Raw genomic sequence first — 23,833 nt, 5'->3', positions numbered from 1 at the left:
CTCTCAATAGGTCTGAGGTGACCTCAGACTTCACCTTCCCTTTCTACTTCACATATAGAATTTCTTGTCACCTTATAAAAAGGTGTGTGAGGTGATCTGCTTTTCTAGTGGGTAGGCATATCATGTGTGAATTCCAAAGAACTCAGCAGTGGTCCTAGATTCTTTGCTACACCTAGCAGCCAGCAATTGATTTTGAGGCACTTTTCTTTCTTCCTTAAATGCATTCTCATTTGATGTCTGAAAAGAATTGACCCAATGATTCATTAAGCATTGTTTGCTTAGGGGAAGGCCTCACATCCTATACAGTCCCATAAGGAATCTGGATTGTTTCTGGGGAGGATTCATGATAGCGTTTCAGACAGAGGGAATCACCTTGACAGGTTAGACATATGAAAATGTTGGCATCTGCTGGGGTCTCTGGGAGTCATTATTTGGCCAGAGGCCAACAGAACAAATAGCTCCCAAGTACTCTTTGCTCTCAACAAGGTTATTTATTGTCCTCCAAGGTTGAACTTTTCTAAACATAATGAGAAAGCCTCCAGAGTGTCCTTCTGTCAGCAGCATCCCAACCTTATTTTCTTATCCTTCTTCTCCCTCCTCTATTCTAGAATGGATTATCCTGTTACTCTTCCACTCTGGAGGATCCAACTTCTCAGGAGGAGTAAAACACAATCTTTCCTTGTCCTTCTTGTTTTCAAAACACAGGAACAACGTGATGGACATGGTCTCAGGCAACACTGAGGAACTGGGACTGCTGCTACCCTTTCAAACCATGACTCCAATCATCTCTGCTAGGCGGCTCTGTGACAGGATGGAAAACAAACCTGCTTATACAAACAATGTCCCAGTATGCCCAGAAGTCTGTCATCAGAAGAATATCAGAGTAGGGCTTGGCACATCCAAATCTGCTGTGTCTGTCCATTTGACTCAATGAAACTTAGCAGGTATACATGGCTGAACATTCTTTCCAACAGGTCAGGGGCACAGCCTTCTACTCCAACATCCATCACCTGCATGGGCTGCTCGTGACCAACTGCCTGGTTGTCCCTTTCTCCCAAATGCTGAGCTCCTTATACACATGTTATGCTCCCTCTACTGGCCTTAGGCTCTGATTCTCACCTGTCTCATGTCTGAGGCTCTGAATTGGCTTTCGTTTGTTTGTTTGTTTGCTTGTCATTGTCTTGCTCTCCTTTTCAAGGCCACATGGGAGCGAAATCATAAGGGCCCCGTCCCTTGCATTCTGACATATTTCCCTACCCTTGACTAGGAGGTAGACTACTCCAATATGCTAGTCAAAAAAGATACGGGTGAGTTTAGGTACTCTTAAGTGGCACAGGCCTGAGATCCAGGAAAAACACAGTTCTGAAATTCCCAGGACTCTCAGGAGACCTCTGTCTCCGGCCTAAACACCAGTTGCTGACCTGGCAATTGGCCCAAAGGGGACGGTTCATGGCATTTGTGCAAATAGAATGCAGATGTGACCATGAATAGGGAGACCAAAGAGGTTATTGCGTAGCAGTGGAGGCAGGCCTCCCAACACGCCAGCAGCTAATGGCTGTCCCCCTTGTAGAGGATTTGGCAAGTGTCTTGAGTCTTACTTCTCCTGGGGACTCCAGAACCATCTAGTCCTGTGGACAGTAAAAAGCTATTCCTTCTGGTACACTTGGGCTGAGGCTGGCGACAAGGTGGTGAGACACACTCGAGGCTGCTCCATGACGTGTTGGTAATATAGAGCCTCACATATGTATGACAGTCCTGGCCTGACATTTTCAGTTCAGAGCACACCAATGACACATTCACAATGAAATGAGGCCACTGCCAATGGCCTGGTCAGGGAAGTTATCACTACCTGCCAGCCAGTTTGTCAGTATATACAAAATAACCACATTTCAGAGAATGCCCAGGACAAGAACAAGCCTTGTTATGTCAAATGCCCTGGGTGCCAGGCTTGGAAAGGGCCTGGAATTGGGAGTTCTGGGAGTCATTGCCCTCCCTCACCCTGGGAAATGGCACCTGCATAAACCCCTACAGGTCTGCGGGGCAGCGGGCATGGGTTCTTCCAGTATCACACCTTCCCTGAGCTTTTCAATGATATTCATGCTCTTGCCCAAGGCCTCTGGAGGGATTCAGAAGTGAACACAAGCTGTTTGGTCCTCCCTCCCACTCCCTGATGAAGCTTCTTCTCTGAATCTGGCTCTGTCCTCCCTAGACTCTTCTGTAAACTAATCACTGTCAGGCCTAGGGCACTTTGAAACTGCAGAGTAGAAATCTGGGCAGGAAAAGGCCACCATTCAGAACTTCAGCTTCTCCAGGCCCCATGATTAGCATAGGTGAGTTGTCAAATCAGCCGTCATTGGAGGCAGGACTAGCTGTCAATTTATCATGGCTGTTGTCCATCGAATTGATGAGGGTAAGGCCTGGGGTTCTCTATGCCATTTTTCCTCTGCTGTGTCCTCCCATGATTCAGCATCACCACTCTTTTTCTAGACGTCTCATTCCATATTCCTTATAACTTCAGGATCCAAGTCTGCTCCCAAGGTCTTTTTGCCTTCTTCAGCCTCCCGGCAGCCCATTCCCTTCCTACTCAATGTATACATGTTCTCTTGCTGCCAGTTCTATCACCTTCCCTCATCCCATTTGACCACCTTCCATGTCCCCTCTACACACCAGTGATCCTCACCTCCTATTCCAACACAGGCAGCTGATCTTCCCCTCCCCCACCTTCTCCCTGGACAGTCTGTTTGGCAACAGCAGGCCTTTGGTTCACCATCAAGCACCTAGCTACTGGGACCGTGGCTGCTGTCAAGTCCACTTCCACACTGGGCTGGGGCAGCCAGAGACTGGGTCCTGGGAGCAGAGGTTTGGGTCATATGTTATTAGATATGGCCAGCACCTCAGAAGGCAATACTCCACCTCCCTGTTGCCAGCCATGCTTTCGGGCCCACTATTTTTACTCCTCAGGCTGAGGAGACTGAGCAGGGCCCAGCTGTGAAGAGTGTCAAAGAGAAAGGATCCTGGCTGAAGGGCCTCATTGACCTTGTGGGTCTCCATGTGTCTGTATCAAAGGGGTGTAGCCATGGTTTGACTCTCTATTCCAGACAAATTTGGGTGTGTTAGACCTGTTCTGTCTCCCTCTCTCTCTAAAGAACTGAGCTCTGTCCTCCCTAGACTCTTCTGTAAACTAATCACTGTCAGGCCTTGGGCACTTTGAAACTGCAGAGTAGAAATCTGGGCAGGAAAGGGCCACCATTCAGAACTTCAGCTTCTCTGCGTGTGTGTGTGTGTGTGTGTGTGTGTGTACGTGTGTGTGTGTGTGTACGTGTGGATGTGTTTGTCTCTGTCTAAATCTATGTGAGAAAGAGATGTGTTTGTGTCATGTCCAGGCATATGGAAGAATGTGGTGGCCGTTGTGTTGTGCCTGCGTGAACATTTCTATGACAGTTCTAAGAAATTCACGTTTTGTTAATGTCATGGATGCATTGTGTATCCATGTTTGTGAGTAAAGTGAAGAATACACCAGATAAGATCCCATGCCGCCACTACCCAAACCCAGATTCATTAGATAGAACTTCATTAGCTGTCACCCCACAACCATTGGGGTGCCCACATTCAGACAAGCATCCAGGTCACAACTGGAATCTCCTGTTTCTGCAAGTGGCTTTTACCATCAGGGACCAAGGGAGGCCTAGTTCTGCTCAGGCCACAAGTCGGACAAATGCCCAGAGGTCTGAGGATGAGACTGGCTGTGGCTTCTCAGACATTTTCCTTGGTAGTGAGTAGGGGACCTTTCATTAGTGCCAAAATGATCATGGACTTCACCTTCCCTTACTACTTCACATATGGAACTTCTTGTCACCTTGTAAAAGGGTGTGCAGAAATATCATGAGTAAATTCCACAGAACTCAGCAGTGGGCCCAGAGTCTTTGCCACATGCAGCAGCCAGCAATTGATTCTCAGGTACCATCCTTCCTCCCCCACTTCAATTCTCATTTGATTTCTGAAAAGAATTGACCCAAGGATCCATTGAGCATTGTTTGCCTTGGGGAAGGCCTCGTATCTTGTACTGTCTCTTAAGGAGTGCAGATTGTGTCTGGGTAGCAATCACGATAGAGTTTCAGAGGAAATTACCTTCACACGGCAGGAGTATGAGAGTGTTGGCATCTGCTGGAGTTTTTGGGAGACTTTATTTAGCCCTAGACCATCAGAAAAAATGGTTCCCAAGTACCTTTTGTGCTTGACAAGGTTGTTCATTGTTCTCCAAGGTTGAACTTTTCTAAACATATTGGGGAAGCGGTGCCCAAGCCTCCTTTTCATTTTCCTGTTTCTTGCTCCCTTTTCTCAGAATGGATTACCCTGTAATTCTACTGGCTCTGGAGGTTCAGAATAAACAGGAAGAGTCGAATGCATCCTTTTGGAGTCCTTCTCGTTTTTTGAAACACTGGATCAATGAAGTGGACATGGCCTCAGAAACACTGAGGCACATGGATTGCCGCACCAATTCAAATGGCACTCAGGTGATTCCAATAGTCTACACTAGGCGGCTCTGTGATAGGATGGAAAACGATCCTAGCTAATCCAAACAATGTCCCAGTGTGTCCAGAAGTCTGTCGTCAGGAGAATACCAGACTAGGGTTTGGTGCCTCTAAACCTACCGTGGTTTGTCCATTGGACTCGATGAAACCTAGAGGGGTTATGTGGGTAACACTCATATAACATCTCAGGGACACTGCCTTCTACTCCAACATCCGTCACCTGCGTGTGCTTCTCAGCATCCGCTGCCTGGTGTGTTCCTTTCTCCCAAATGCTGAGCCTCTTTACACACACATTGTTCTCCCTCTGCTGTCCTTAGTCTCTTTTTCACACCAGTCTCATGTCTGAGGTTCTGAGTTGGCATTGGTTTGTTTGTTTGTTTCTTTGCTTGTCGGTGTCTTGCTCTCCTTTTCTAGCCCACATGGGACGAAGTCATAAGGGCCCTGTCCCTTGCAGTCGGACATAGTTCCCCTCCATTGATGGGGTGGGGGACTGCTGGAAATGGCCAGTCACCTGAATTGCTGCTCTGAAATTCCCAGGGCTGTTCAAAGACCTCACGTCTCCAGCCTAAACATCATTGTATCAACTGACCACGGGTACAAATAGAATGCAGATGCCACCATGATTAGGGAGGCCAAAGAGGTTATTCTGTAGCAGTGAAGTCTGGCCTGCCATCATGCCTGAAGTTAATGGCTGAACTCCTGGCAGCAGACATGGACAGCGTCCTGATCCTTGCTTCTCCGGGGGACTCCAGGACCACTGAGTCCTGTGAAGAGTAGAAAGCCAGTCTCTCTGGTCCACCCTGGGCTGAAGAAGAGACAAAGTAGAAACACCCTTGTGCCCACTCCGGGAGGGGTCAGGTATTAATAGAGACTCATATATACGCTGCAGTCCTGCCCTGATATTTTTAGTTCAGGACACACCAATGGCACATTCTCACTGAAATGAGGTCACTGCCCCTCTCAGGGTCAAGCCGTTATCACCTCCTACCAGCCAGTAAGTCTGTAGATCTGAAGTAATCATGTCTCAGAGAAGGCCCAGGATGAGAGCTGGTATTGTTTGTTGAATGCCCTCGGTACCAGACCTGGAAAGGCTCTGGTATTGAGAAATCTGGTAATCACTACACTGTGCCACCCTAGGAAATGGCACTTGCGTAAACCCTTAAAGGTTTGCGGGGCAGTGGTCAGAGGTGCTTCTAGTCTCACCCCAGTTCTGAGCTTTTGGGTCACTGATATTCAGACTCTTGCCCCAGGCCTCTTGAGTGATTCAGAATTGAACACGAGCCACTTGTTCCTCTCTCTTGCTCTCCTTGGAGCTTCTCTGAGTCTGGCTTGGTCCTTCCTCGACTCTTCTGTAAACTAGTCACTGCCAGTACTAGGGTACTTGGACACAACAGAGGGGAGTTCGGGGTGGGAAGAGGCCAAGACAAAAGGATTCAGCTTCTCTGGGCCCCATGATTGGCAGAGGTGAGTTGCCAATCAGCACTCCTTGGTGGCAGTACTAGCTGTCAATTAATCAGAGCTGTTGTCCATCAAAGCGTTTAGGGTCTGGCCTGGGGTTCTCTTCTCCTTCTTTTCTCCAATGTGTCTACCCATGACTCAGAATCATCAATCTTGTTCCAGATGCCTCATTCATATTCCTTCTAACCTCAGGATCCAAATCTACTTTTCCTTCCATTTTCTGTTCTAGAGGCAGCCCATTCCTTTCCTACTCCACAAATCTGTACTCCATTGCTGTCAGTTCTACTATCTTCCCTCCACCAATTTGACTATTTACCTTACCCTCTCTACACACCAGTGATCCTCACCTAACTATTCTATCACAGGCAGCCCACTCTTCCTTCCCCCACCCTCACCCTGGAAAGTCTGTTTTTCAACAGCAGATCTTTGGTCCACCAGCAAGCATCCTGCTCCTGGTACCTTGGCTACTGTCAAGTCCACTGCCCTGCCAGCCTGGGGCAGTCAGGGGTAGAGTTTTGGGTCATATGTTATTAGGCCTGGCCAGCACCTCAGAATGCCATACCCCACGTCCCTGCTGCCAGCCATGCTTTCAGGCCCACTCCCTTTCCTCCTGAGGCCAGGAAGTCACAAGGCTGAAGAGACCTAGCTAAGCCCAGTTGTGAAGTGCATCAAAGGGAAAGGCCTCTGGAGGCCTGAAGAGCCTGGCTGAGAGGCCTCCTTAAGTTTAGGGATCTTCATGTGTCTGTATCAAAGGGATACAGCCACGGCTTCCCTCACTGTCCCAGATGCCTTTGTGGGTGGTAGACATGATCTGTCTCCCTCCCTCCCTAAAGTACTCAGCTGAAATAGGCTTCTTACTGGGAATTTACAGTGTCCCTATATGTGTGTGTATGTGTGTGTGTGTTTGTGTGTGGATGTGTTTGTGTCTGTCTAAATTTGTGTGAGATAGACATGTGCTTGTGGATTTCCAGGCTTGTGGAAATATGTTTGTGGCCTCATTTTGTGAGTGTTTGAACATTTCTATGAGAGTTCTATGAAATGCACATTTGTTTAATGTCATGGGCACATTGTGCATCCACTTGTGTGAGTAAAATAAAGAAATGCACCACGTAAGATCCCTATCCCCCCAAATTTTTAGCCCAGATTCATTAGATGGAGCTTCCTTAGTTTTCTTCCCACAACCATCATGTTCTTCGCAGCCTGTTCAGCCAGCATCCATGTCAAAATCAGAATCTCCTGTTCTCATGAGGTGGCTGACACTGTCAGCATCGTGGACCAAGGGAGGCCCAGTTCTCCTCAGACCACAGCTCGGCCCAGGACCCAGAAAGCTGTGTAGGGGCCTGGCTGTGGTGTCTCTCAGACGTTTTTCTCGGTAATGAGTAGGGGAACTTTTGCTAGCTCCAAGGTGAACTCAGACTTCACCTTCCCTATCTACTTCACATATAAAATTTCTCATCAGCTTATAAAAGGGTATAGGAGGTGACCCACACTTCCTGTGGCCAGGCATATCATCTGTGAAGTCCACTGAACTCAGCAGCGGGCCCAGAGTTCTTGCCAAACAAAGCAGCCAGTAATTGATTTTCTGGCACCTTCCAAACCCCCATTCTCATTTGAATCTGAAAAGAATTGACCCAAACATCCATTGAGCATTGTTGGCATCACAGTAGGACTCACATTTTGTAGTATCCCTCAAGGAATCCAGATTTTTTCGAGGGGCAATCACAACAGAGTTTCAGACAGAGGGAATCACCTAGACAGTGCAGGAATATGAGAAACTTGGCATCTGCAGGGTTCCCTGGGAGACCTTTAGCCTGAGGCCAACAGAAGAAATGGCTCCCAAGTACCCTTTGCTCTCAACAAGATTGTTTATTGATCTTAAGGTTAAACTTTTCTAAATATATGGAGAAAGCCTCCCAAGTGTCCCTCTTCTAGCAGTGCCCTGGTGTTATTTTCATTTCCCTAATTTCTCAACCCTATTCCAGAATGGAATACCTTGTCCCTCTTCTGGCTCTGGAGGAGCTGACTCCTCAGAAATAGTGGAATGCATCCTTTTGGAGTCCTTCTCATTTTCAAAACACAGGAGCAATATGATGGACATGGTCTCAGGAAAAAATGCAGTGGGACTGCCACACAGTTTCAAATTGCATTCAAGTGAATCCAATAGTCTCTGTTAGGTGGCTCTGTGACAGGGTGGAAAATGATCCCAGCAAATCCAAACAATGTCTTAGCGTCTCCAGGAATCAGTTGTCAGGAGAATACAAGACTAAGGTTTGGCGCCTGCAAACCTGCCACAGTCTGTCTACTGGACTCTGTGAAATCCAGTGGGGCTGCTAGGCTTAACACCCTTACCAACATGTCAGGGGTGCTGCCTTCTATTCCAACATCTGTCACTTGTTTGTGCTTCTTGATACCCTCTGCCTTGTGTGTCCCTTTCTCCCACATGCTGAGCCCCTTTACACACATGTCGTTCTCCCTCTACTGCCCTTATTCTCTGATCCTCACGGGTCTCATGTCTAAGGCTCTGAATTGGCTTTGGTTTGTTTGTTTGCAAGTCAGTTTCTTGCTCTCCTTTTCAAATGCACATGGGAGTGAAATCACAAGGGCCCTGTCCCTTACGGTCTTACATAGTTCACTTCCCTTGTACTGCTCAAAAGGGCCAGTCATAAAATGCACAGGCGTTTTTAGGAACTCGTAAGTTGCACAGGCCTAAGAACCAGGCGGAACACAGCTCTGAAATTTCCAGGGCTGTCCGGAGACCTCCCATCTCCGGCTTAAAAACAAGTGGCTGACCCATCTATTGGACCAAAAAGGCAGCTTATGGCATTTGTGCAAATTGAATGCAGCTGCAAAAATGATTAGGGAGGCCAAAGAGGTTAATGTGTAGCAGTGGAGGTTGGCCTCCTACATGCCAGCAGCTAATGTCTGACCCTTGGCAGTGAACAGGGAAAGAGTCCTGAGCCTTGCTGCTACTGGGGGACTCCAGGACCACTGAGGCCTGTGCAGAGTAGAAAACCAGTCCTTATGTTTCGCTCTGGGCTGAGGCTATGGACAAGGTGTTTAGACACACTCATGGCCATTTCAGCAGGAGGTGGCTGTGGAGAGAGCCTCATAAGTATGCTGCAGTCCCGGCTTGACATTTTCAGTTCAGGACACACCAATCACACACTCCCAGTCAAATGAGACCACTGCCCACCACTGCCTTATCACCACTCACCAGCCAGCCTGTCAGTAGATATAAAGTAACCATGTCTCAGAGAAGGCCCAGGAAAAGATCTGTCCTTGTTGTCAAGTGCCCTGTGCAACAGGTCTGGACAGGGCCTGGAATTGGGAAGTCTGAGAGTCACTGCCCTCCCTCTATCATGGCACTTGGCACCTGCATAAACTCCTAAAGGTCTGCAGGACAGAGGACAGGGATGCTTCCAGTCTCATTCCTGCTCTGAGATTCCGGGTCACCAATATTTATCTTCTTGCCCCAGGCCCCTAGAGTGATTCAGAAGTAAAGACAAGCCCTTTGTTTCTCTTTCCCACTCCCCTTGAAGATTCTTCTCTGAATCTGACTCTCTCTTCCCTAGACTCTTCTGTAAACTAGTCACTGCCAGGCCTGGGGCGCTTGGCAACTCCAGAGGGGGCTCTGGGCTGGAAGTGGGCAATAGATAGCACTACAGCTTCTCCAGGCCCCGTGATTGGTAGAGGTGAATTGCCCAATCAGTGCTCCTTAGAGGCAGTACTAGCTATCGATTAATCAATTAATCACTGTTATCATTTGAATTCATTAGGGTCAGGCCTGGGGTTCTCTCCTCCTCCTTTCCTCCGCTGTGTCTTTCCATGACTCAGCAGCACCACTCTTTTCCCATACGCCTCATTGTATATTCCTTCTAACCTCAGGGACCAAGTGTGCTCCCAGAGTCCTTCCACCTTCTTCGGTCTCCAAACAGTGCATTCCCTTCCTACTCCAGGTATCCGTACTACCTTACTGACAGTTATACCGCCCTCCCTCCTCCAATTTCACCACCTTTCTTTCCTCCTCTACACTCTAGTGATCCTAATCTACCTATTCCAAAACAAGTAGCCCATTCTCTCCTCACCTAAAATCATCTTGTACAATCTGTTTGGCAACAACAGGCCTTTGGTCCACCAGCAAGCACCCTGCGCTGGGACCTTGGCTGCTGTCAGCCCACTGCCCAGCCAGGCTGGGAGAGCCAGGGCCTTGTTCCTGGGGACACATGTTTGGTCATATGTTATTAGGCCTAGCCAGAATCTCAAAATATGATACCCCACGTCCATGCTGCCGGCCATGCTTTCAGGCACATTCCCTTTCCTCCTGAGGCCAAAAAGTCACAAGGCTGTGGAGACCAAGCTAGACCCATTTCTGAAGGGCATTAAAGGAAAAGGCCTCCAGAGGCTTTGAGAGCAAAGCTGAGAGGACTCCTTGACATCAGGTGTCTTCATGTGTCTGTATCCAAGGGATAAAGCCATGGCTTCCATCACTGTTGCAGTCAGTCTTGCTTGTGGTGGACCTGTTCTGTCTCCCTCTCTCTCTAAAGTACTGAGATCAAATAGGTTTCTGGCTGAGAGTTCAACATGTCTGTGTGTGTGTGTGTGTGTGTGTGTGTGTGTGTGTCTAAATGTGTATGAGATAGAAATGTGGTTGCGTGATGTCCAGGCTTGTGGAAGTATGTGAGCAGCCTCCTGTTGTACATGCTTGAACATTTCTATAAGGGTTCTATGATATTTCATTTTTTAATGTCATAGGCACATTATGCATCTACTTTGTGCGAGTTAAATAAGGAAACTCATCAGATAACATCCCAACTCCCTACACACCTGAACCCAGATACATTAGATGAAGCTTTATGAGCTGCCTCCCCACATCCATCAGGTTGCCCACAGCCTGCTTAGGCCATCATTCATGTCAGAACCAGAACCTCATGTCCTCAGTAGGTGGCTGACACTCTCACCATTGGGGATCAAGGGAGGCCTTGACCTCCTCAGGCCAAACATGCCCCAGGGCCCAGACTGCTGAGGAAGGTACCAGCTGTGGGTGTCCCTGAGATGTTTTCCTCGGAGTGAGTTGGGGACCTATCACAGTGACCTCCTCGGACTTCACCTTTCCTTTCTCCTTCACATATGGAATTTCTCGTTATCTTGCAAAAGGGTGTTCGAGATGACCCACATTTCCAGTGGCCTAATATAATATGTGTAAAATAAAGAAAACTCAGCAGTGGGCCCAGAGTTTTTGCCACATCCAGTAGTCTACAATTGATTCTTTGGCACCTTTATCCCTTCCCCCACCCCCATTCTCATTTGATGTCTGAAAAAATTGACCCAAGGATCCACTGAGAATTATTTGCTTGGGGAAGGCCTCACATCCTGTACTGTCCCTTACAAAATCTGGATTGTTTCTGGGGAGCAATCACGACAGTGTTGCAGAGGGAGTCATCCCGACAAAGCAGGAGTATGAGAAAGTTGGCATCAGCTGGGGTGGGTCCCCAGGAGATCTTATTTGTTCTGAGACCATCAGAACAAATGGCTCCCAAGTACCCTTTGTTCTCTACAAGGTTGTTCTTTTTTTCCCAAGGTCGAACTTTTCTAAACATAAGGACAAAGCATCTCGAGTGTCCTTCTGTCAGCAGCATTCCGGCCTTCTTTTCATTTCCATATTTCTTGCTCTTCTTTTTCAGAATGGATTACCCCATCCTTCTTCCAGCTCTGGAGGAGCAGTCTTCTCAGGAGGAGTTGAATGCATCCTTTTGGAGTCTTTCTTGTTTTCAAACCACAGGAACAACATGATCGAACAACATGGTCTCAGGAAACACTAAGGTACTCAGACTGTCGCTTGGTTCAAGTGGCACTCAGCTGACTCCAGTAGTCTCTGCTAGGAAGCTCTGTGACAGGATGAAAAACGATCCCAGCTAATCCCAACAGTGTCCCAGTGTGTCTAGAAGACTGTCGTAGGGAGAATACCATAATACGGTTGGCGCTTCCTAACCTGCCTTGGTCTGTACTTTGGAAACAATGAAACTTGGCGGGGATACGTATCTTAACACCCTTATAACATGTTAGGGGCGCTGCTTTCTAATCCAACGTCTGTCACCTGCATGGGCTGCTCAGCACTTGTTGCCTGTTGTGTCCCATTCTTCCAAATACTAAGCTCCTTTAAACAAATGTAGTTCTCCATCTACTGCTCTTAGTGTCTGATGACACCGGTCTCATGTCTGAGGACCTGGATTTGCTTTGGGTTGCTTGTTTATTTGCTTGTTGGTGTCTTGCTCTCCTTTTCAAGTCCGCACAGGAGCAAAGTCATAGGGCCCTGTCTTTTGTGGTCTGACACAGTTCCCTTCCCCTTATAGGGAAGGGAATGCTCGAAATGACCAGTCACAGGATGTACCAGATATTGAGGAACTCTAAGTGGCACAGGCCTGAGATCGAGGTGGAATGCAGACCTGAAATTCCCAGAGCTGTCTGGAAACCTCCCATCTCAGGCTTAAACTCCAGTTGCTGACACAACCACCGGCCTCTGGGGAACAGCTCATGACATTTGTGCAAATAGAATGCAGATGTGACCATGATTAGGCACTGTAAAATGTTTAAAATGTGGCTTTGGAGGCTGTTCTCCAAACATGCCGGCAGCTAATTTCTGACCCCCTGGCAGCATACACGGCATGCATCATGCAACTTGATTTTCCTGGGGACTCCAAGAACACTGAGACCTTTGGAGAGCAGAAAGCCAGTCCTTCTTGTTCACCCTGGGCCAAGGTTGGCACAAGGTAGTGAGACACATTCGAGGTAGCTCCAATTGGGTTGGTCATTGAGGGAGCCTCATATGCACCAGGCAGTCCTTGCATGACACTTTCAGTTCATAACACACCAATGACAGACTCATAGTGAAATGAAGCCACTCCCAACAGCCCGATCAAGGCTATTATCACCATCTAGCAGACAGCACGGCAGTAGGTATGCAGTAACCACATTTCAGAGAATTCCCAGGACAAGAACTGGCCTTTAATGTTAAAAGCCCTGGGCACAAGGCTTGAACAGGCTGTGGAATTGGAGCACTGGATATCACTGACCTGCCCCCACCCTGGTCTGTGGTGCTGCGGGAAGGGGTGCTTCCAGTTTCATCCATGCCCTGAGCTTCCGGGTCACTGATATTCATGCTCTTGCCCCAGGCCTCTTGAGTGATTTGGAAGTATACAGCAGCTGCTTGTTCCTCCCTCCTGCTCTCCCTTGGAGCTTCTTCTCTGAGTTGGGCTGTATCCTCCCTAGATTCCTCTGTTATTAAGTTAATTCCAGGTGTGGAGAACAAGGAAATCACAGAAGGACCTGGGCAGGAAGGGTCCACTAAAAAGAGCTTAAGGATTTCGAGGGCCCATGATTGAAAGAGACGAGGGGCCCAATTGGCGATCCTTGGAGAAAGGACTAGCTGTCAATTAATCACAGCTATTGTCAATCGAATTGATAAGGATCAGGCATGGGGTTCTATCCTCATTCTTTCCTCCGATGTGTCTTCCTACGACAAGGCATTACCACCCTATTCCCGGAAGCCTCATTGCATATTACTTCTGAACTCAGGATCCAAGTCTGCTCCCAAGGTCTTTAAACCTTCTTTGGCCACAAGGCAGGCGATAACTTCCTACTTCTTTGTATTGAGTATAACCACATTGTTGATCGCAACAGTTGGAGGTCTATGAGCGTAAACTCTCCCACCTGAAGCATGGCAGACTGAACCCGCCTTGGACGAATTTCCAACAGGAAGACTGACAGTTTTCCCTAATGTCTCTCACACTTTGTAGATGTTCAAAGGTTCCAGGACTGCGTCACACAGTACAAATGTCAACTCGACTGTTGAAAGAATCCTGCTGGTAATTCCAATTATCTGTCCCTACGTTGCCATATGGGATGCGTCAAAACTCGTGGAACAGAAGCAGCTAAACTCACAGCCATGGCCTCAATCATTATTCTGCAGTGTGAACTCACTTGCTGCTTTAAGGTGTTTCCTGCATGTCAGTTCCCTAGGAACCTCTTGGAAAGTTGGCCGACAACATCTAATTCTCCCCTCATCACAATTTCTGCTCACAGATTCAACCACGTTGTGGAGGAACCAGAAAAAACAACTTCTTACCAGAGAGCTTTTATATCACCTTCATCAGTGACTCTACACACCGGAAACTGCAGCTTTCCATTCTCCTCCACAAAGGCACACGTAATAGGAGAGCTGTCAAAGAGCCGCTTTCTGAAAGGACAAGCGAGGTCCCACCACATTACTACCTGTTCGGGCAGTGTGTGCCTTGGTAAGTTCAAGACCATAGATCCCGAAAAAGAGATTGCAACTGGCTCTTTGCTACAGAAAAGAATTGGCATGGTAAACACAGGTAGAGTCATGTCAGACCAGGTCGAATCCCACTCCTGTCAAGAATATTGGGGGAATGCAATTGCTCCAATGTGAATGAATTACACAAATTGCAGCTAAGAACTGTAATCCGTTCTTGCATATTGCTGGAGTGCCAGTTAAGACGTGCCAGCATAGTCCACTATTGGTTCCAGATACTTCACTGCCCTTCTGGATTACAGAATGGACTTATTCAAAAACTTGATTTCCTGGCAATATCCTTCGAACTGTCTCTAAAGGGTATTGGTTCCCTAACCCTTTCGCATGACAACTAAAGCTCCGTATTAAAGCAACTAACCACATTGTTGATCGACACAGTTTGAGGGCTTTTATTTAGCTCATACGCTACCATGCAAAGTGTGGCAGACCAAACCCACTTCAAAGGATTTCCAACAGGACACCGGAGGGTTTTCCCACATTGCTTTCACACCTTGTAAATGTTCAAAGTTTTCACACTTGCATCACAAACTACAGATGTCAACTTGACTGGAAGAACATTACTGCCAGCCATTCCGATCATCTGTCTACTACTTGCCCTTTTGGATGCGTTTGGAACCCATGTGAAACAGAAGTGTCCAGAATGGAAGTCGCTCCTTTCACAGCCATAGCCTCCATCATCATTCCGCAGAGTGAACTCACATGCTGGTTAAGCACGACTGGATCCCAGCTTGAAGGTGCCAACGGCATTTCAGTTCCTTATGAAAACGTCTTTGCCAGATACCTTCGACGTCTATAGGCTTTCTTCATCACCTTATCCGCTCACGTATGAAATCGGGTATCGAAGTACTGATTGAAAGCAATTTCTCGCCAGAGACATTTCTCATCACCTTTGTCAACGACACTACATGGGAGAAGCTATGCCATTCCGTTTTCTTGGCAAAGGGTGACTGTTCAAGGGCCGCCATACCAATGAAAAGTAGGCTGCCGCTGTATTAATACTGTCTCACGCAATCTGTGTCGGTGGTTCGTTCATTGAGCATTCTTACAATCAGTGTTTCAGAGCCTGCATCTGGTACATGGCTTTCTCCCTTTTGTTGAGTTCTTTTTCTGGAGTTTGTTCTGTTCATTCATTAGGGAAATATTTCTTTGTCTCTCCTTTTGTCTGCCTCCCTTTTTTTGTTTCTATGTATTAGGTAGAGCTTCTGTGTTTCCCAATATGTGATCTAATATAGTAGGTTTCCTATAGGGACCAGTGGCATAGTCTCTGTGGTGACCTAAGCCCAGTACTCCAGGTGTGTCCTTTGTATGGGCTGAATGCACCCTCCTATTGTTGTTAAGCCTTGGTTGCTATTTGCATGTAAATGAGAAGAATTGATCTTCAGTCTGATAGTATGTGAGAACTAACTGCTACTACAGTAGAGGTTCTGTTATGCAGGAGCTGACCCTTCAGAAAAGGATTCATTTTAGCAGGGTTCAGGTGGCAGCCAAGTCTTCTAATTTGGTGTGTCTTTTTGCAGGATGCCCTGGTGTGGTCTGAAGCTGGCCACCGGACAGATTGGTTCTGAGGCCCTTGGTGAGGGACTGTTTCAAGCTAAAATCAGCCACTTCCTGTGCCCTGCTTGGGACCCGTTGGTATGAGCTACAAAGTCATCTGCAGATGGTTGTTATGCATTCTTGGGTTGGAGGTGCCTGGGATAGGCTAAGCATTGTTGAGAGGCCAGCTGACACAAGTGCTGGGCTTGGGGCTGCTTAACAAGAGGTACAGGGTATGTTGAGGGCGAATGTTGCTTGTTTGGGTTTGAAAACCTTTAAGAGATTTTTGGAAAATCTGGAAGCAACTTGGGTGGGCCCAGAATTTGGGTGGGGGAGGGTCTCAGGGAATCACCAGGGCAGTGCAAACAGTGTTTGCCAGGTCAATGGAGACTCAGATATGGTGACCACTGTGTCTCCAGACTGGGATAGGGGAAGCCTCAACAAAGAAAAACGGCTTCTGCCAACACTTCTGTCTGTGGAAATCTTCCCCTCCAGTCTTTGGCCTAAATCCAGATCATTTATTTCCTCTCCAAATATCTAGACATAATTCAGGGTGCCACCTCTGTGCTAGAGCTCAAAGCAAGTGAGTCTGTCAGCGCATAAGTCCATGCTTTGGCACTTTAAGAGGAACACCTGGAACTCCAGCAACCCTCCATTTCACTCAGGCACAATCTTCATTGGTTTTCACAGCCAGAATTAGTGGGGACTTCTCTTCCTGACACTGGAACCTTGAGCTAGGGAGCCCAGTGTAGGGCTCTTCGGCAGAGACCTCCTCAGTCAAGATATCTCTCTTGAATTTGAACTGCCACACATGGTCGTTGGACCAGTCTGCCATTTCTGACTCTCCCACTAGTCTTGCCATGGCATCTTTTATATATCCTTAGTTGTAGGAGTTTTGTTCAACTAGACCTCAAGCGATTCTCAATGACATTTGTTCTGTAGTTTAGTTGTAATTTTGATGTAATCGTGAGAAGAGACAGGTACAACATTGACCTACTCTCCTATTTTGATTGGAAGTTGAAGATTAACTTCTATACTACAGATATACAAGAGAAGATTTTTAATTGCTAATATGCTTTCTGGGATTTTATAGGGAAGAAAACTTTACAATAGTGGAATATAAAATTCCTGAAAATAATATATAAAGTTTTTAACAGTGTATACTTCTAATAATAAGTTTGTGTGTCTTCTCTCAAATCATCATTTAAATGGCCTTATAGAAGTCCATTGTATAAATACCTCATTCTTTAACAAATTGAATTTGGGTTGTTATTTTTCTATAGTATAATTAATGTTGCAAGGACTATCTCTTAAATAAATCTGTTTTAACATTCCTAATTATGTACTTTGAATAAATTCTTTAATAGAGTATTTTTTGGTTGAAGTATATGTACTTTAAAAAAAAAAGGTCTTTAATCCATATTTCCAAATGTTCTCAAGAAAGTTGAAGTTCACTTACATTCCCACCAACAGAGTCTGAAATGGCTATTTTTCTCAAGACAGGACAAATTCCTTAAAGAAATTATTCAGTTCTAATCTTAGTATATGAATGGAATGAAAGTGAAATGGAAATTAATGACTGATAAGTTTTTTCAGCATTGTCTTGCACATAGATAAAATTAATTCAAAGGTCCATGTTAAAAGCACATATTACACTTTCCTGTTGACTTAATTAATATGAATTCTGTCTTTTTCCAAAAAAGATTTTAAAGTCATTTATAAAATAGATGATAATCAACAAGATAAGTTGAAAGTGTTACAAAAGAAGAAACATGAAAAATGTAGAATGACAGTTATTAGACTCCTTAGCCTAGTCTTGGATTATAGTAATCTACAGATGTGTTGTGTAAAAGTCATCTGCAGATGTTGTCTCACACTATAAATATTTTTTAGGGGCAACTGTTATATTTTATAAAATAGAAGTTTTATTTCTAGTGAATTTATAAACTTGTTTATAAACATGACTTCTCTTTTTAATGAGTAACTGAATTAATTATCTGTCCTAATATAGAAGTAATTAGGACTGTGGAAGCAAAGATAATTTTCCACACTACCTTTCCTGAATAATTTCAAACTCCTTTTCTACAATATTTACCAGAGTTACTATTGACTAAAAATAAGTAATGTTTTTCAATGCTACCTTTCAGATTATATATCCTTGGAAAAGACTGAATTCAGAAATAAAAACATGATCTCTAGATCAGAAAAAACTTTGAGAACTTAGAAATTTTATTAGGGTAATGATCCAATATATATAGAACCAGATCATGAAATGAACTTTTTATTTTCTAACAAAATGAATTTTAAGATAAATGTATTTAACTGCAGATTTACCTTACAACAAGAAAAGGAAAAAGGAAAAAATACTGAGATGCTCTATAAAAGAATTAGGAAACAGTTAAGAACAAAAGAAGAGCAATATCATAAAGAAGTTGAAATGAAAACAACTTGAAATCTCTCTTAGAACATTAGACTTTGAATTGAAGACTGTAAGGAACAATTTCAATCAGGTAAATTCATCTTTGGTAAAAATTTTATATTTTATCAATATTTTAAATATCTTTTGATTTAAGGTCTATTGTTTAAAACAAACCAAAATGTTATCTCATTCAAAATGTGAGTGGTGACATTTGCAACAAAAAATGATTAATTTGTCGTAATTCTTGGCATCCAAAAGGGCTCTGTATATGTTCTCTAAATAACAAAATGGAAGATAAATTTAGCTTAATCATTAACATATATGTTAATTTGGGCTTTTTTAAATGATAACATACAAACTAACTTACCTTGAGACTGCGATGGAACTAGTCAAATCTTCCATAAAGAGTCTTTATTTCATAATACTATAGCTGCCTGTATTTTTGCTGTATGACAAATCTAGCTGTCATTTAAATTCAAATTTGAGTTTTTCATGGATGATAAAGGTCCTTGTGCTTAAAATGGCTTTATTCTTTAAATATTTTTTAATGTTCTGCTTTTGAGCTTTTGACTTTTTTCTAATTGCGTGAAACTAAAAACCTAATGACATGTATCTCTAGGTTGTAGAAATGCAAAATACCACTCAGAGGCAACTTTCTCGAGAACAGAATGCCAGAATACCACAAGACGTAATCCTGACCAATCACCTTTGCAAACAAAAGGAAATAGAAATAGCTCTTAAGAAAATGAATTCTAAGATATTTTGTTTAGTCATTTTCAAATACTTGTGTTTATATATTTAAAACTCAGCACTGTACATATGGGAAATATAGTGGATTTTAAATGCATACACATGTATATATATATGTATCTATATATGTGTGTGTATCATATATACACATACAACATATATGTGTACATATTTTTTTAAGGGGTGATATTTTTTGTCTATTAGATAAAATAATATAATAATTCAAATCCATTTATTTCCAGCAGTCAAGTGTTAACATTCCCAATGGCCTCATCCAAAGCAGAGGTATTTAATATTTTCCATAGAAATTGATGAGCTTTCCAGAATCTCAAACTATTTATAATAACAACAGATGTCCTAGGTTTGGGCAGTGATTTTATTCCCTTGCTATATTAATAGGGAGGCAAGCTTTCACTTCTACCGATAATAAGGAAAAAAAGTTTACCCAGTTCAGATACCATATTTTAGATATCATTCTCCTACTTCTGAGAAAATAACAATTTGCTCAATATTCCTATTTCAGTTTAAGAAGTAATATTCCTATTTCAGTCCAAGAAGCTTATGAAAACAATAATATGACATAATGTATTCTTAGTGATAACATATTGATAGCTATTTTATTTGTAGTAAAAAATAAGTCAGTGTATTTTCCTCTATTTCACATTTATTACCACTTTAATATTATTAAGAGGAAATTAAATTTATTGTAGCTGCAGATAATTTCATCATTTTTTGAGAGGAGCTCCATAAATTTTACCTTACTCACCATGAACTTTTTGAAATATATACTTCTTTGTACTTAATATTTACACTAGAGGAACAGCTGTGGTTGATGCAAGAACACTAATTGTAGAGTCAAAAGACATGGGAAAAATCTTGAACTGTCTTATCTTTTTAACCTCTCCATTCCAGATTATGCTAACTAACTGAGTTCTTTAATATATATAGAAGTGCTTAGTGCAATGCCTAGATTGATCCGTTGTTAATAGGTGTGATTTTTATAATTGACTAAAAGCATTAGAAAAGTAGGGTGTGTATAGAATAGTCCTAGGGAAAAAAAATTTTTAGGAAATAGGATCTGTCCAAATATATGCAGAGATAATATGTTTACTGTAGGATAGCTGTATATCGAGACTATAAACTCCATTTTTAAGTGTAGTCAAATTTATTAACCTTTTATTTTAGGCCTGGATTTTTTGTCTTTTCAATTATGAGACATAAAAATTCTCCTATTTTCTTTTTTACATTCATAGATTCAGTGTCTTATATTAAATTTTTAAACTTTGAGGATTTTATGCTTATATTAAGTTAGAGGTTTTGAACCAATTTAGTCCCCCCCCCCCCCAATGATATATCCATATACTAAAGCCTTTTCATGATATAAATACACAGGTTCTTTTTTAATTTCAGGGAATACCATGATATATCATTTCATTGAGTGATGGTAACAAGTCTTCTTTGTTTTTCTTAGGTTTCTGATACTCATGAAAAAGAAAAAGATATGTTGCATAAAAACCATGTGTTGCAGGATGAAATTGCCATGCTAAGACTGGAAATAGACACAATAAAAAATCAGAAGCAGAAGGTGGAAAAAAATATTTGGGGGACATTGCAATTGTGCAAAAAAAGAATGACCATCTTTGAAAGGCCATAAAACTTTATGAGAAAACACTAACAAAAACAATATTTCAATATAATAGACAACTTAATGTTCAAACAGCTGAGAATACTACGCTAAATTCTCAACTTAAGAATGAGAAACAAAACAAAGAAAGACTAGAAACTAAAGTTGAATCCTACCACTCTAAACTGGCTAGTGCTGTACATATTATGAACAAAGTCAGATGTCAAAAAGTGACCTAGAACTTATTTTCCAGAGAGCAAGACATGAATGGTTTCATTTTTGGGACAAAATTAATTTTGATATGTCTCACCTGAAAGATAAAAATGAGATTCTTACTCAACAACTTTCTAAAGCTGAAAGTAAATTGAATAAGCTAGAAACTGAGCTCCATCACACAAGAGATGCTCTCAGAGAAAGGACTGTAATTTTAGAATGTGTACAAACAGACCTAACCCAAACACAGTGTCAGAAGAAGGAAATTGAATACACGTATCAACATGAACAAGATAAAGTGAATAAATGCACTGGAAAGCAGGAATCCTTAGAGAAGAAATTATATCAGCTACACAGCAAAAATGTGATGCTTCCACAGCAACTGGATGATACTTGCAACAAAGTGAACAATAAAGAAAAGACAGAAATTTCCAAAAACAGTTTCAGGATATGATAAAAAGACTTCAGATCGAAAGCGAAAAACAAAATCATATGCTAGAAGAAAAAATCAGGAGTTAATCAATGAATTGCATCATTTGAAAGAATGTATCAGCGTGAAAATGATGATCAAAGAGAGGTAATTACCCAGAAAGACAAATATTTTTCAAATTTTCTGAAAGAAAATTCGAAGTAATATTTGATAATGTCTAAATGGTGAATCTAGTTGAATTTTCAACATATACAGACAATAAATGTATTTTCTAAGCAGGACAGGATTCCTCTGTCATTCTTACTCTCCTCTGTGGGAGACACTACCAATGATTTAAGGTCAGAAGAGTGCATTGTGAACCCTACAGTTGGAACACTGAGGTAGATGCACCTACCAACTAGTTCTTTTCAGTCACAGTAGCTAGGTCCATGCAATTTCATTTTACAGATATACCTATAAGAGGAAAATGAAAGATTGTGTTGATGGCCCTTCTTGTTGCTGAAGAAACTTCAAAGATTATTGTTTTTCTAAACTTCGTATAAATTAGTCACATTGTGTTAGCATACTTTTCATACAGCCATTAGGACAATATGTCGCTAAGGAGTCTTTCTTGACTGCGAGAGCCAGGAGTTGTCACCTTAGAGTTTCATAAAGAAATCTATTAAGATATCAAAAATTTTAAATTAGTAAGAATGCCCAAAACTGATTAAGCTTACATAAAAAACAATGAGGTATTTTCTGTAGAGCCCTATAGAAAGGAGTTATGATTATGACATAGATTTATTAACCACTGTAAAGTCTACACTGTGAATCAAAAAATTTAGAGACAGATTTTATCCAGTTCAATCAATAGCCCTAACAGGTCTAGATGTTCTCATCTATGGCTCTGTAGGCCAGATCCTACCTGAGTTAAGGTATTTTATCCACACAATGTTGAGGCGAGGAATCTGGATGAGATAGAAGAGAGATCTCTAGTTGACTCAAGCCTTCAAACAGTGTAGTTGAATATGCATTTGAAAGGAACTTGAGAAGAAGACTTCAATAGGTCAGGTCAGGTCTCTATGTAATAATAGAAAATAATTCAATAAAAAGTAATGATAGTAATTGATAATCTGACTCCTGTGAAAAGCTTTTGCATTCTAAGAGAAAAACAGGGCAAAGTATGCTGGTCAACTTCCTCAGGGGCAAGGTGGCCCCATGATCAGAAAATAACACTACACTCAAAGCAATACCAATAAAATTCAACATGAAGTATAAGATTAGCTAATCCACGCCAAGCAAGGATTTAAGAGTGTATGGTTGAGGATATTGTTTATGAGGAATTACAAGGAAGAAAGAAAGTATAGAAGACTTCAATGACAGGGTCAAGGCTGGTCATGTTGTTTAGGGAATCTGATTTGAAGCATTGAGATGTAAAGAACTCTGAGAGAATGTGAAGGAGGAATAGAGAGGATCCGGGACTGAACATCAAGGTGACTGTTGTTTAGAAATGACTCGGGATTAGAAGAGCAGGGGCTGAGTGCATGGTCATTACTGTCAATTACTGCTGAGAACTTAAACAAGATAAGGATGAAGAAAAATTTGACCTCAAAGAATTTGTAGTGCAATTATAGGATTGAAAATCAGACTCAGGTAAAAGAGAGTAAGTGATATAAATATTAATATGTAAATGAGACCATTTAAGAATATTAGAGTCCAATGGAAGGGGAGAAACAGGATGATAGAAAAGCTATAAGAATCAAGAAAAAGTTATGTATTTATATAATATAGTGAAGACTTAAACTTTATTTGAAGAGAAAACTATTAAATAAAATGGAGGAAATTAAAACATAAATGAATACTTCCAGAGAATGGCAGTTTTTATGTCATCTAAAAATCGTATCATCATCATTATGGGATGAAAATAGATTTGCATTATTAAACTGACTACTTATAGTTTTTCAACTATTAAAGTTCAAATCGTATGTCTCCTTGCCAATCTTTCTTATCCCCCAAGTAGAGGAATCATTTAAAATATGACACTTGCCTTGTTGTAATTGAAGGGAACCCAAGAACAAATTTTATGTTTTTGTCCTAGTTATCTGCTTCTCATTAGCATTGTTAATCATTATTAAATTGATCTTAACATCTATTAGATTCTTCTTTAAAGGGGACTACAGACATACCTCAGAGAGGTTGCAGGTGTGGTTCCAGACCCAAGCAATAAAGCACAGTCACAAGAACTTTTGTTGCCCAGTGCATATAAAAGTTATGTTTACACTATACTGTAGTCTACTGAGTGTGCAATAGCATCATGTCTTAAAAAACAATGTACATACTTTAATTAAAAAACACAACTTCTCAAAAATGCCAACCATCACCCTAACCTGTTGGAAAAATGGCTCCAATAGACTTGCCAGATGCAGGGTTGCCACACACATTCAATAGGCAGAGAAATGCAATTTCAGTGATGCACAATAAGGAAAGTACAATTTAAAAAAAATATGTCAGTAATTTCTACTTATATTTCTTAGTATGTCTTTTTTAATCCTGAAAAGGTTTATCT

General features: G+C 42.6%; 1 protein-coding gene across 1 annotated transcript in view; it reads left to right on the top strand.

Annotated features, from left to right (window-relative positions):
• Nucleotides 1-23,833, top strand: part of ANKRD30A (ankyrin repeat domain 30A) — a 55,735-nt gene that overhangs the window by 19,643 nt on the left and 12,259 nt on the right. The window contains 12 exon segments of the mRNA XM_036226589.1: nt 4,343-4,514; nt 14,070-14,281; nt 15,837-15,947; nt 18,181-18,294; nt 18,296-18,362; nt 18,891-19,040; nt 20,493-20,622; nt 20,625-20,846; nt 20,849-21,280; nt 21,283-21,360; nt 21,363-21,401; nt 21,404-21,435. Of these exon segments, the coding sequence (XP_036082482.1) occupies nt 4,343-4,514; nt 14,070-14,281; nt 15,837-15,947; nt 18,181-18,294; nt 18,296-18,362; nt 18,891-19,040; nt 20,493-20,622; nt 20,625-20,846; nt 20,849-21,280; nt 21,283-21,360; nt 21,363-21,401; nt 21,404-21,435 (1,759 nt within the window).

This window comes from Rousettus aegyptiacus, unplaced genomic scaffold, assembly GCF_014176215.1.
Source record: "Rousettus aegyptiacus isolate mRouAeg1 unplaced genomic scaffold, mRouAeg1.p scaffold_m13_p_10, whole genome shotgun sequence".
Classification (NCBI taxonomy): domain Eukaryota; kingdom Metazoa; phylum Chordata; class Mammalia; order Chiroptera; family Pteropodidae; genus Rousettus; species Rousettus aegyptiacus.
This window is presented reverse-complemented; position numbering and strand designations above follow the sequence as displayed.